Here is a 12,891-nt window from a genome sequence, read left to right as displayed (position 1 = left end):
AATATATGAATAATGAAGTAAAAAAATATACGAGCAAAATAAAGATAGATAAATAAAAAAAGACGAATCAATTAATATATATAATAACAAGTAATAAACAAATAAAAACTAAAACATTTTTAAAATAATAATTATAATAATGGAGACATAAATAAATAAGTAATTATATATCAAGTATAAATAATAATGACAATAACGAATAAATAAAATTATAAAAAAATATGTATGTATATATATAACACAGTTTGAAATTAAAGAAAATATAAGTAAATATACAATAATAATATTAATAACAGAATAGTGAATCAATCCAAAACATAAAAGATATAAGTAAATATCAATAATATATAGTAAAACTGAAATATCTTTAAACTTAGATACATAAATATAAATAGAAATATAATAATAGTAATAATAACATAATAATAATATCAAACCTATTATTTAAATAATAAATAACCAAAATAACAACAAAAAAGGCTAAATTGAATATTGAAACAAAGTTTTGGGGGATCTGTAATAAATAAAAAGGAGTGGTCCGGGACCTAATAGAACGTGCTAAAGGGGCAAGGGTCTGATTGGGCATATTCCAACCCTAACACACAATGTTTCAGCGCGGACTAAATGAAACGCACAAAAATCATACGGCCAAATTAAAAAGTCGAAATGGGACCAGATTGTACTAAGGCTTAAAAGAGGAGGGACCTCGTGCGCAAGTATCCCCTTTACCGCAGAAACACGTGGATCCTGAGGGTGGACGGGTCGGGTCGCGGGTTAGGGCCAAAACGACGTCGTTTTGCACTTGACCCCTAATAGCTAACGGCATCGTTTTATTTAGGGTATTTAAGCAAACATTTTTTAAAAAAATCATTTCAGCCACCATTTAAAAAAAAAATTCAAAACCCTTCCTCTTTTCTCTCAAATGCCCGGCCTTTGGTTCCCCAACCTCCACCGCGCCGCCTCCGTGGCCAGTGGCCGGAGCCGCACGAAACGGGCTTTTCAGCCTTGCTTCACGGCGTACTCGAGAGTTGAATTCTCTCAGCGCGGAAAGAAAAGAAAAAAAAGGACCCGACCACCTTTGGAGTCCAAACCCGTCGACGATAAGAGGGCGACTGACGGCGGGGCTATGGGCCGATTCAGTAACCCCTTCTTCTTTATTTTTCTTGAATTAGATTAGTAAAAAAAAAAATAATGGATAGAAAAATAAATGCAAAGAGAAAACAGTAAAAAAATCTAAATCAACCCTTTTTAATTTTTTCTGCTATTCGTTCCTTCGTGTTGTAAAAAAATTACAGAAGTGATATTCGGCTTTTTATAGTCGATTTGTTTCAATTTTTCTTGTTTTTCTTTGCTGGTTGGGTTTATTTTGTCTTAGGTGATTGACGGCGCAAGTGGGGGCGACCTGACCGTGGCGGTGGCAGACGGCGGCGGTGGCGGCTGGCAGTCAAGGGCAGAGGACCCTAGGTGCGGCGCGCTAGGGCTAGGGTGTTGCCTCTTTTTTCTGATATGGGCATTGGGCTGTGGGTTGTGGGCCTGGCATTGTATTGGGCTCTTTATTTTTGGTCTGATTGGGGTTTGGGTTTTAATTAATTTGTTTGGGTCTTATTAGGCCCCGGGCAAAATTTGGGTCTTACAAGACTTATGACTTATTTTAACTTTTATTTTCTTTTCTGATAAAAGTTTCAAAATTTCCAAGTACTCTACTATTGAGTAACATTAAAATCTAAGATATTTCTAGTGATTGGATCATGTGTATAAAATATTATTTGGTCGTTTTTTTAATAATTTTTTAAAGTTATTTTCAATGAAACAAATCCAACATAATGTACATTTGTTACAAATATTAAAAAGCATTGTTTTTTGACAATTGGAATCTCATAATATTATATATTTTATATACACTTAATATAACATGTCTAATTAAACTTAATTTGAACTTACATGTATAAGAGTTGATAGTGGTTGTGCTGAGATTTATACTGAATTCTTCTCTGAGTAAGGCCTCACAAATGTAGGTTTGGCATCGAACACATACGCGATCCATTATATTCTTGTTGTACTCTTTACTACTTTGTCATATACTTGTTCCAAGTCCAACTTCAACACATTAAATATAACTTACTCATATACATGTTTAACATAGGAAAGCACAACCTATTACTAAATAATGTTTTTTCGTGGTATCGAAGCCTACTATTTAACATAATTGGTGGGATCTTGTATCTAGTAATTGAGTAGTTGATGTAATTAGGGAAGATAGTTCACCATACATTCACCATTCTCTGGTAGATCAATTATGTATATTGGAAAGCTCCAATGAGAGCTTTTATAAATCAACTATGAAAAGACTTGAAAATCATTATGATTGGATGGGAGCTCCCCACGCTAAAACAAATGGTACATACATTAACTCAAAACATTGAATGCGATCTTCAACAAAGTAGTTCCATAAGATTCATAAGGTATCATTGTAAAATTTGTTAGCTGTTGAGACCTATAAAAAATAAAACCTACTTGAAAAGATGAATTAGTAGAAAGCAACAAGTAGGTCATATCCACAAATAGATATTATTCTATTTCTTAAGCAAACAAGTAAGGTAAATGAGGGGGGCTATTTTTATAAAATAAAACAATTCAATTAAAATTAATGGAGAACAATATAGAAGTTTGGAGAATCAATAAGGAAAGCTCTAGCTAAGGTAAATCTTTGTTTGATTCATAGATTTGATCATTGATGCAGATTCTTCAATGCTTTAGTAATTAGTTCTAGTTGTTGATCAATGCTGGGCAACCAATCTCTCCTTACTTGTTTGGTAACCAAGAGACAACTCATTTAAAATTACTTCCCTAACGATAATAACCCTGTAACTCAACGCCCAGATTAACTTACTGGTAGCATATTTTCATTTTATTCAATTTAATCCCTAAACTCAGGATATGTATATCTTTCGATATATAGCTTCGGATCAAAATCCGATTTCACATTCTTTCATTAGGGACCCTATACTTCTATTCCTAGCATAATTTCATGATAGGTTTTCAATTTATTCAATTTGATCCCTAATATTACAAGTTAACTATCAAGCTTATTAAGCTTACTAATTTCTATCAATTTCAAGCCCAATTCACCAATTTCTCATAATGGCAACTTACTAAAATTCAAAAATTGATCAAATTGATATATGGGATAGCTAAATCAAGCTCTCATGACCATAAATCTATACAAATAAAAGAAAAATGGCTTAAGGACTTACTTGTAACAATGGCCGAATGTAATAAAATGTTGCAGGTTTCTTTGTTTCTTTAACAATGGTGGATGGCAATGAAGAAGATGAAGTGTTTTTATCTTTCTTCCCACTTTCTTTGTTATTTATACTAAACTTAGTGGTGTAATTAACTTAATTAACTTTTATTAACCTTTAATTAAGCCATTTCGTATACATTAATCTATTATTAATTAACTTAACTGCCATCCATCATCTTTTCCCACTAACCTTAATAGAGTAATGGTTTATTGACCATTTAATCCTTTGGATAATTTCTATCTAGGACCCCACGCCCTTTCTTAATTAAAACTCAATAACGATTAGACTTTTACAATTAGTCCATGAGCCTTAATTAACTACTTTTTGGCTAAATTACTGATATCATAATTTGTTATAACAAATTAGGCTTTCCATTATATTTACAAAGCTTGTTTCGAGAAATTTGTGTATTTTTTGTAGTTTTTCATAGTTTTTAGAATTTTGATTTGATAAGTGTAACAATCCCTTTTTACTTATTTTGAGACTCTGTAACAACCCTTGCCTAGTCTGATCTCCGGACTTGAGTTTTAGGATGCTACTACAGTTACCAGAACATTCACTCGCAAATCATAACATCGAATTCATATAAATCATCAAGTTATTCTAATACAAGCATAATAGAGTTATGAACCAAACAAAGACTAAATTTAGCATATAAACATAACTTACTAGATTTAAGCATGAATAAGGACCAATTTGAAATTTTTTAAAACATAAACAATGTAGTAAGTTCTATGTGAACTTAGCTGGCAAAAACAACAACAAAAAGGTATCAAGGACTAATCTGTAATTTTTCTTTATTTCGCGATTATCCTCCATTTAATTCAATTCCCGATCTATAATAATTTATTTTAATTTATCAATTCCAAACATCTTATAACAGGCTATTATAAACATATATCAATTCAATTTCATTTTCGGATGTCTCCTAAATTTTTTCATTTTATTCAATTTGGCCCTAAAACCAAAATAATCATAACTTTCAAATTTGGGCCTCGATTTAAAATTGATCTCAATTTCATCCTTCTACAGCCTCTATTATAAAATTACAGAATTTCATACCAATTTTGAAGTATTTGCACTTTAGTCTTTATATTCAAAACTAACAGTTTTTAATTACAAAATAGTCATTTTTTCTTATCTAAGCTTCTAATTTAACCATTTAACACCAGAACACCAAGAATTCAACAATGTAAATTTTTAGAAACTATAAAATTTTGAAAAATAACATATGAATTAGCTAAATCAAGCTACAACAATCACGAAAATATAAAATTTACAAAAAAAAAAGCTTCAAATGGCTTACCATGCATAGACCAATTGTTGAGCTTCAAAATGGTTCCTCCCATCGTATTGTAAGGTTCGGCCATGAGAAAAAAAATGAAATGGAAAGATGATGGCCCCTTTTTTCTTTTATTTGTTTTATTATTTTAACATTAATATTAATTTAATTAAAATTTTAACATGTACATGCACCTAACCGTCTACCATTATAAAATGGTCTAATTGTCACTTTAAACCTTAGTTTAATATTATTTAACCCTTTTGACAAATAAAAATCAATAGTGGTTAACTTTTACGGTTTTTACATTTAGTCTTTGTACCTTAATTAGTCACCAATTCGGCGAAATTACCTATCCAAAATTCAATTCACCTATATAATAACTCCATAATTATTTAATAAAAATATTTACAAGTTAGATTTACGGAAATGAGATCCCGATATCTCATTTTTCAACACCACTGAATTTAGGGTCGAAACACTTATACCTTAACTAACTATCCAATTAACAAATTCGTCAGACCAAAATTCAATATAATACTATAATTGACTCGTAAATATTAATTAATAACATTTCCAGACTAGATCATCGGAGAACAGGGTTCTGAAACCACTGTTTCCAACACTACTGACTTTTGATTCGTTACATTCTTTCTCAAATACAACAAAAAAATCAGAATATTACTTGTAATTAAGGTACAATTTACACATTTCTAACTTTGAAGCACAATATTTCTAAATGAATTTCCTTCAACCCAACAATGGCCATACACAACCAAAAGTCAAGACATTTCTCACCATTACGCAAAAATAGTGCCAAAGCCTAAATTGCACAAATTCTTCAACTAAATCACAAAACCCTTTGTTTTTCAAACACCCAACAATGGCAGTACACAACCAAAACACAGACCCTAATTTCCTTCAACCTAACAATTAAAAATCAAAATTTTACCTCTTTGAAGTTCGCACACTCAAAGAATTTTCTCCCTTTGTTCCATGGAGTATTTGCGTTGGAAATGGGAGCCCTTAACCCACAATGGCAGTACAAAACCCTTTTTTAAGCACTTGATTTTCTGCTGGTTGAAGAAGACATTTTGTGTGAGATGGTTCTTCGACAATGTTATGAACAGATAAACCCTAAGAGAATCCCTAAGACAATGTTAACAAAAAACGTAGAAAATGAAAGAGGTAGAAAACGATGAAAAAACAATGGAAAATTTAGAATATGGTGCAAGGAGAAAAATTAAATGGAAAATTCTTTAAGGGATTTTTTAAAGGAAAATTAATTAAAGGGGTCCTATCACTAGTCAATAGGATGCCACGTGGTGCTGCGCAATTGGCAAATGCTACCACATCATCAAAAAACTAAGGGCATTAGACTCGGGTACCAATTTAATTGATGAAAAAATTTGAATATCAATTTGGGATAAAAAAAAACTTTAAATACCAATCTAAGAGAAAAGTAAACAAATTCAAGTAACAATTATATATTTTTCCCTAAAATATATAACATATAAACACTTATCACAACTTAAGATAATTTGAAACTAAATTAACCCGAATTTAAAAATAACCCGATTTGAGCTCCGCCAAACCCACCCCTTTACCACCTCTATTCGAGATGGATGGAATATTAAAAAAGTTTTAAACTGAAATTTTTTCATTCTCTTTCTTTCTCCATATATATATATATATATATATTTATAAATATAATCCAACAAAAAGTATTCTAAGCTATGCGGGATTCTATTTCTTAGATGACAAACAATTCTCATTAAACACTGGAAATTTCACATGTGAATTTTTTTTTTTAGATTTCAGCAGGATAAATTGGCTAAAATATTAAGTATTTATTTTTATTTACTCACTTTTAAATAATATTTTTTAAATACATTAATTTATTCAATTTTAAAATTAAAAAAACCTAAAATATCAATTTACAAAATATCTTCATAGTAAAAAAATTTCATGCAAACATGTCATTTCACCAATACCTTGCTTTAAAGTATGACACCTGGCTATGCTGCATCAGGGGGAGTGGTTTAGGACCGAGATGGAAATTGGATAGTGGGATTTAACTGATTCCTTGGAATGTGCTCCCCGTTCGAAGCTGAAGTTTGGGCTATTCTTGACGGGATCCTCATTTTACTTAATAAGGGCTATAAACGTTTCACTATTATGACAGATAATCTAGAAGTTGCTTAGATCTTGTCGAATATGGATTTGGAAGACTCAGGGATTACGGTGCTCCGTAGAACTCTTCGTATTTTGCATTCTGCAGGGGAGTGGAGGATAAAGCACATTCCAAGATTTCAAAATTTGGTAGCAGATCGTCTTGCTAAACTCAGTTTAAGTTGGAAATCAAGCTTACAAATTATTGATGAGGCTCCTAATGATCTTTTAGATTTAATTCAAGCAGATAAAACGAATGGTTACTTTATGTAACTGATTTTTTTTTCACCAAAAAAAAAAAGTATGACACCTAAAACTTAAAATATTGCACGCTAACATGACATTATTTATTTTATATGACATATTAACAAATATTTTTAAATTATAAAAAAAACACGAAGTAGAATGAATTAGCAAGCAAACAACTATATTTCAAAATTTAATGTTTTAGTTATTTTTTTTGGTTAAAAATAGTAATTCAATTATTTTTAAAAAATTAAGAGATATTTTTGTTTGACTAACAGTATGCATATAATATTAAACAAGTAGAGAGGGTTGTGAGTAGTAGAGCTTCAACATTGAAAAATGAGAAACCCACATTGATGCATTTTTCACATGAATAAAAAGGTTGTTGAATATTACTTTTCGTTTATTCAAATTCAATTTGACAATTAATTATTCAACATTCAATTCAGCAGACTTGCTGCTTTTCTGCTTCATTTCATTTCATACATACTCTCTTCTTTACTCACTTCCCCATTCCATATATTTTTAACCTAATAATACTTTTCAAAATGATTTAATAATTAGAAACCAATATTTTGTTAATATGATTTATTAGGCATTTATGATTAGCGAATCGAAAATTAGATAAGATCCGGGTCGTCTATTCACGATTCAGATAAGACCCACCAGTCGGGTACATGCAAGTCTTACGGTATGAAGCTCGTAAAGGGTGTTTGCAAGGGAGGCTGGTAGACGCAACTCGCACAAGACTAAGGAGTGTCTAGCAGGCAACACATGTCCAACATGCATAGAGTCTATTAAGAACGTCAATTCTATGAACAATAGCCATGTATATAAATATTCGATTGTTCTCTCTAACAAAACACAACGAAAAATTACTCAACATTATTAATATTCAGTTATAAATAAGAGATATTAATTTAAGTTCATTTTAAACATGTGATGGACTTATAAGCTTTTTAATATTTTCTTTTTGTCAAATTTGTGTTGCTAAAATTTTCTTATTTTCGCTATATAAATTTCTTCATTCAACTTACTTTTGTCAAACTTTACATTAAAACTAATTTTATTTTTCAAATTAAGAAATAAAACTAATTTTTTAAAGTCCATAGTATTTTAAATATGATGGCCACCACTTGACCAAACTTACAAATAGTTCATATGATAATTGAAAGTAGTTAGGACATTTTGGATTCTCTTTTAATTACTACAAAAGGGTTATTATAGAAATAAAAAACAATTACCAAATTAATTTAAGCCAATTTTAGTACACATCAATTTTTATGTTTTGAGATCTTTATTAAAATGGGTTTGATAATACGGAAGTGTTAGTCTTGAGTATCCAAGTTCGAGACTTATTATGTACAATATGTGTAGGTCTCCGAACTCTATCATGTATGGGATTTTTAGTTTAATTAGTTTTAGTTTATTGGCTTTAATCTGGACCGTATAAATTTTTAATTTGTTTGTACAGTAATAGTTTAATACTTGTAGTTACTCAGACTTATATTTATAATTTTTAAAATTATTCTATTTAAATATACGTGTGCATTTATTATTCGAATTCAAGTTATTTGTAATAGTAATTATAATAGTAAAAGGAAATAAAGTATTCTGCCAAATCCTCTCCTTTTCTTTATTTTTATATCTCATCATGAAATTGTATCATTACAAAGGGACTTGAATTCAAAAGCAGCCCTTTTGATTCTGTGTGTGTAGAGAATATAATTAATAAATCAATTTTAGAACAAAATTAATTTTTTTTTAAAAAAAGTAGGTGTCCAAGAATCTTCAAACTCTATGACTGCTGCTGCTACAATCTTTTACCAAAATTTTAAATCCAATAATTTACCTACAACTTTATTAACCCCATTTTCAATTTACTCCCAAAATTACCATTTATCTTTTTTAGAAAAAACGATGTTTTGATGCATTAAGTATGCTTTTATTTTCTTAACACAAATTATGATTTAGGAAAAAAAATATTTAAGACAATAAAATTTAAATTAAAACTTGATTGATAATATATTTGTGTTTCGAAATATTGTTAGCAAAAAGCATAGACCTAACTTTCCCTTTTGGTTCTTATTATAAAAAGTCTAGATTTAGATGATGGTCACATTAGCACCACATGTCACTCTTTTTTTTGAATTGGGAGCTAACATCTTAATCTCCTTTTACGTGCCCTTTTGACCCACCAAACACTCTTTATAATATGTCTATGCCATGGCTTTACTCTCTTTTTTTCTTTTTCATTTACTTAAACTAGAAGCCTCCACACATTCAAAGATTTTGAAAGAGACAAAAGAGCAAAAGGAAATTGATGAGAAAGTGAACTCAATTTAGCATATTCCTGGCAATTCGACTTCACAACTTGTGTCTTTGTCAATGTTATTATCTTAATTTGTTGCTTTTTATTTGATTATGTATATTTCGGGGTTTAAAATTCGTAACAAATTATGGCCTCATAATTGCATCACCGTTGAAATCACAAGATAAGTTTTTGTTCTTTTTGTATTATCTATATTTAAAATTGAAAATAAAAATTGAGTTTAAAATTTTTTAGTCTTGATTTGATAATAAGAAATTATATGTAGATTCTCTTCGAATTTTATTTTGATTTAACCTTCACATTAGTAGGTTATTGAATTGTTATAATAGATGCCGATAATGGCAATAGAATGAACGAAAAATAAGAAAATAAAAACACACAAAAACCACGGTAGAGGAGAAGAAAACCACAAATGTTGAAAAACAAATAATCCAAGAGGGGTTTCGACTACATCTATTTAAAGATTGAAAAACCCTATTCTAATTAATATCAATAAAATAAGTGTAGTTTTATATATATTCTACTTATGTGGCCCTCAACCTCTTGTCCCCACATATCTCTTATTTTGCCACTGTATTTATTTATTTTTAACAAGTGATAGGATTTAGGTCACACAAACTCTAACATGAGCAATTAAAAAATCATTCTAATTTTAATTCTAAAACCATTCGAATAAAAGAAGCTAATAAAGGGGAAAATATTTGATATATTGCTAATGTAGTTCTTAGACTTCACAAGTATTAATGAATTTATAAGTGTCCAATATAAATATAGTAAGATATTAAAAAATAAATAAATATTTTTAAAAATGTGATAATTTGTTAAAATTACTTATGAAATAAATAAAATACACTACCAAAATACATGATACTAACCCATAAAAAATAATAGAATATAATTCCTTTGACAAAAAAAGCAAAAACTTTGACCTATATAATAAATAATCAATCAAATTTCATTATTTGAATGTGTGACACATCAATTGAATAAATGGTCCAAAACTCCATGAATGCATTAAAACTTGTAAGCTAGTTCGTAGAAGTTATTGAGTGAAAGAAACCCTAATCCCAAACATTTAAATCAACGAAAATGAAAATCCAACAAATAAAAAAAAGTCAATTAAAACGTGTCACGAGTCACAACCAGCCAATTGTTTTTTATTTCCCTTTTTACCCTCATCATTCCCCTTTACTTTAATTTCCACAAAATTCTAGCCTAACTCTTCCACACGTGTTGGCCGACGTGTCCTCCCTTCTTTCAAGGCATGATAAACGTTAAACTCTCCAATAAAAATTAAAAATAAAATAACAAAAGGACAAAAGCTCCAAACTCCATAATTTTTTTTATTGCCTTACAGAATTTGGGGGAGATTCTAGAAACAAAGCAAGAAAAATTGACACGTGTCCTAAAACTTTTATGACACCCTTTTTGTAAATTTTCGTGACGGTTCATGTACCCTGTTTGGTAGGATAAGGTCGGCCGTAGATGTCAGGCACGTGTCGTTAGTTAACGGTGATAAAGTGGGTCCCACTTAGACAAAAGTTAGACAAGGACGACCGTACTTATCTCTTTTTAGACACTATCGATCTATCCTCCCTTCTATTTAAATACCTTCCCTTTCCCCTAACCCTGAAAAAAAAGAGAGAGAAAAACCTTTTTTTACTGTGTTTTATTTTCTCTTGTACTAAAACTGTTTGGTCGGCAAGAAAACTTTAGAATCATGGGAGTGCCGGAAACTGATCCATTGGCTCAATTGAGCTTGCCGCCGGGGTTTCGGTTTTATCCAACTGATGAAGAGCTTTTAGTGCAATATTTATGCAGGAAAGTTGCAGGGCATCATTTTTCTCTGCAAATCATTGGCGAAATCGATTTATACAAATTTAATCCATGGGATTTACCGAGTAAGTTTCACCGAGTCCAAAGCAAAGAATTAACTTTGTTTTTCTTTTTTTGTTCATTTCTTTACTAATAATAAAAATTTAAATTGTTTTTTGACAGGTAAAGCTTTGTTTGGTGAAAAAGAGTGGTATTTTTTCAGTCCTAGAGACAGAAAATATCCGAACGGGTCACGACCTAATAGAGTTGCAGGGTCCGGGTACTGGAAAGCTACCGGAACTGATAAAATTATTACAACGGAAGGCCGTAAAGTGGGTATAAAAAAAGCTCTGGTTTTTTACGTTGGAAAAGCTCCCAAAGGAACTAAAACTAATTGGATTATGCATGAATATCGACTCATTGAAACTTCTCGTAAAAGTGGTAGCTCCAAGGTAATCTATTTAAAAATATATATTAATTATTGAATAATAATTGTTTGAACTTTGAATAATAATTACCTTTTTTTTTGTAGTTGGATGATTGGGTTTTGTGTCGAATATACAAGAAGAATTCAAGTGGTCAAAAACCTTTGTCAAGTGTTTCAAGCAGAGAGCAAAGCACGAATGGGTCATCATCATCGTCTTCTTCACAACTGGATGACATGCTTGAGTCATTGCCCGAGTTGGACGATCGTTTCTTTGCTTTGCCACGCGTTAACTCGTTCAAAACGCTCCAAAACGATGTGAAACTGGGGTTTCAAAGTCTGGGTATCGGGAATTTGGATTGGGGGAGTCTTGGTGGGCTTAGCTCGGTGCCTGAGCTGGTACCGAGTGGACAAACTCAAACTCAAACTCAGAGTCAGGGGATTACTAGTTATGGAAATAGTAACGTATATGTCAGCACAATGCCGCCTACACTTTGTCAGATGGACGTGTCGACAAATAAGATTGGTAACTCGGTGGAAGAGGAAGTACAGAGTGGACTCAGAACTCAGCGAGCTGATAACTCGGGGATATTTCAACAAAACTCGAATGTGTTGAACAGTCACAACTTCTCTAACTCGATTGACCCGTATGGGTTTCGGTGCCCGACTCAATCGGGTGGATTTGGGTTTAGACAATAAAAAGAAAGTATAGGTAGAAGGACCAGGAAAGGAATTTCAGAAATTGTGTAAATATTTTGAATTCTTTTGGGCTAACCTTTTGGAATTATAGAAACCAAAAGAGTTTAAAAAGATGGCCAAAATTTGAAATTTTGCTCTGTGTTTTTAGCATAATTAAAATTTTATCAAATATAAGATCTAGTTTCAGTTTATAATCTAATCTTTGATTAAGTTATGAAATTTTATGATTTTTAATCCTAGTACATGGTGGACAATGTCGTCTGGATTAAAGTTTTCCATCAAGATTTTATTATAATCAAAATATTTCTCCACGAATTTTGGAATTTAGATCCAATTTTTGCATTTAATTCTATCATTATTAATTTATAATTTTAATTTTAAATAATACAAATATAATATTTAATTTAGAGGGGACTCTTCTCTACCTTTCTCTCGTCCCTGCACTTTCTTTAAGAATAATACGAATTCGAATTATCAAATACATATCAACATATATTTAAATATTATAATGCAGGGGGATCATTTTTATTTAAAACTTTAATGCATTTATTAATTTGTGCATGTAATATAAGAAAAACGAGACATAATTTTATATAAAATTTTGAATTTATCCCCA

General features: G+C 30.6%; 1 protein-coding gene across 1 annotated transcript; it reads left to right on the top strand.

Annotated features, from left to right (window-relative positions):
- Positions 1 to 10,931: 10,931 nt before the first annotated feature.
- Positions 10,932 to 12,474, top strand: LOC121227525 (NAC domain-containing protein 72). Its single transcript, XM_041110548.1, has 3 exons — positions 10,932 to 11,238; positions 11,336 to 11,604; positions 11,685 to 12,474. Exons 1-3 carry the CDS (start codon positions 11,058 to 11,060, stop codon positions 12,273 to 12,275), a joined length of 1,041 nt encoding a protein of 346 aa, XP_040966482.1. The 5' UTR covers positions 10,932 to 11,057; the 3' UTR covers positions 12,276 to 12,474.
- The last annotated feature ends 417 nt before the right edge of the window (positions 12,475 to 12,891 follow it).

This window comes from Gossypium hirsutum, unplaced genomic scaffold, assembly GCF_007990345.1.
Source record: "Gossypium hirsutum isolate 1008001.06 unplaced genomic scaffold, Gossypium_hirsutum_v2.1 scaffold_972, whole genome shotgun sequence".
In the NCBI taxonomy this organism is placed as follows: domain Eukaryota; kingdom Viridiplantae; phylum Streptophyta; class Magnoliopsida; order Malvales; family Malvaceae; genus Gossypium; species Gossypium hirsutum.
Note: the sequence above shows the minus strand (reverse complement) of the source record. Positions and strands in the feature narration are given on the sequence as shown.

Bases quoted from the DNA above. Each gene is read 5' to 3' on its own strand.
- LOC121227525 (XM_041110548.1), top strand. From the start codon at position 11,058: ATGGGAGTGCCGGAAACTGATCCATTGGCTCAATTGAGCTTGCCGCCG. The intron at 11,239-11,335 runs GTAAGTTTCACC...GTTTTTTGACAG, and splicing joins TAATCCATGGGATTTACCGA to GTAAAGCTTTGTTTGGTGAA. The intron at 11,605-11,684 runs GTAATCTATTTA...TTTTTTTTGTAG, and splicing joins GTAAAAGTGGTAGCTCCAAG to TTGGATGATTGGGTTTTGTG.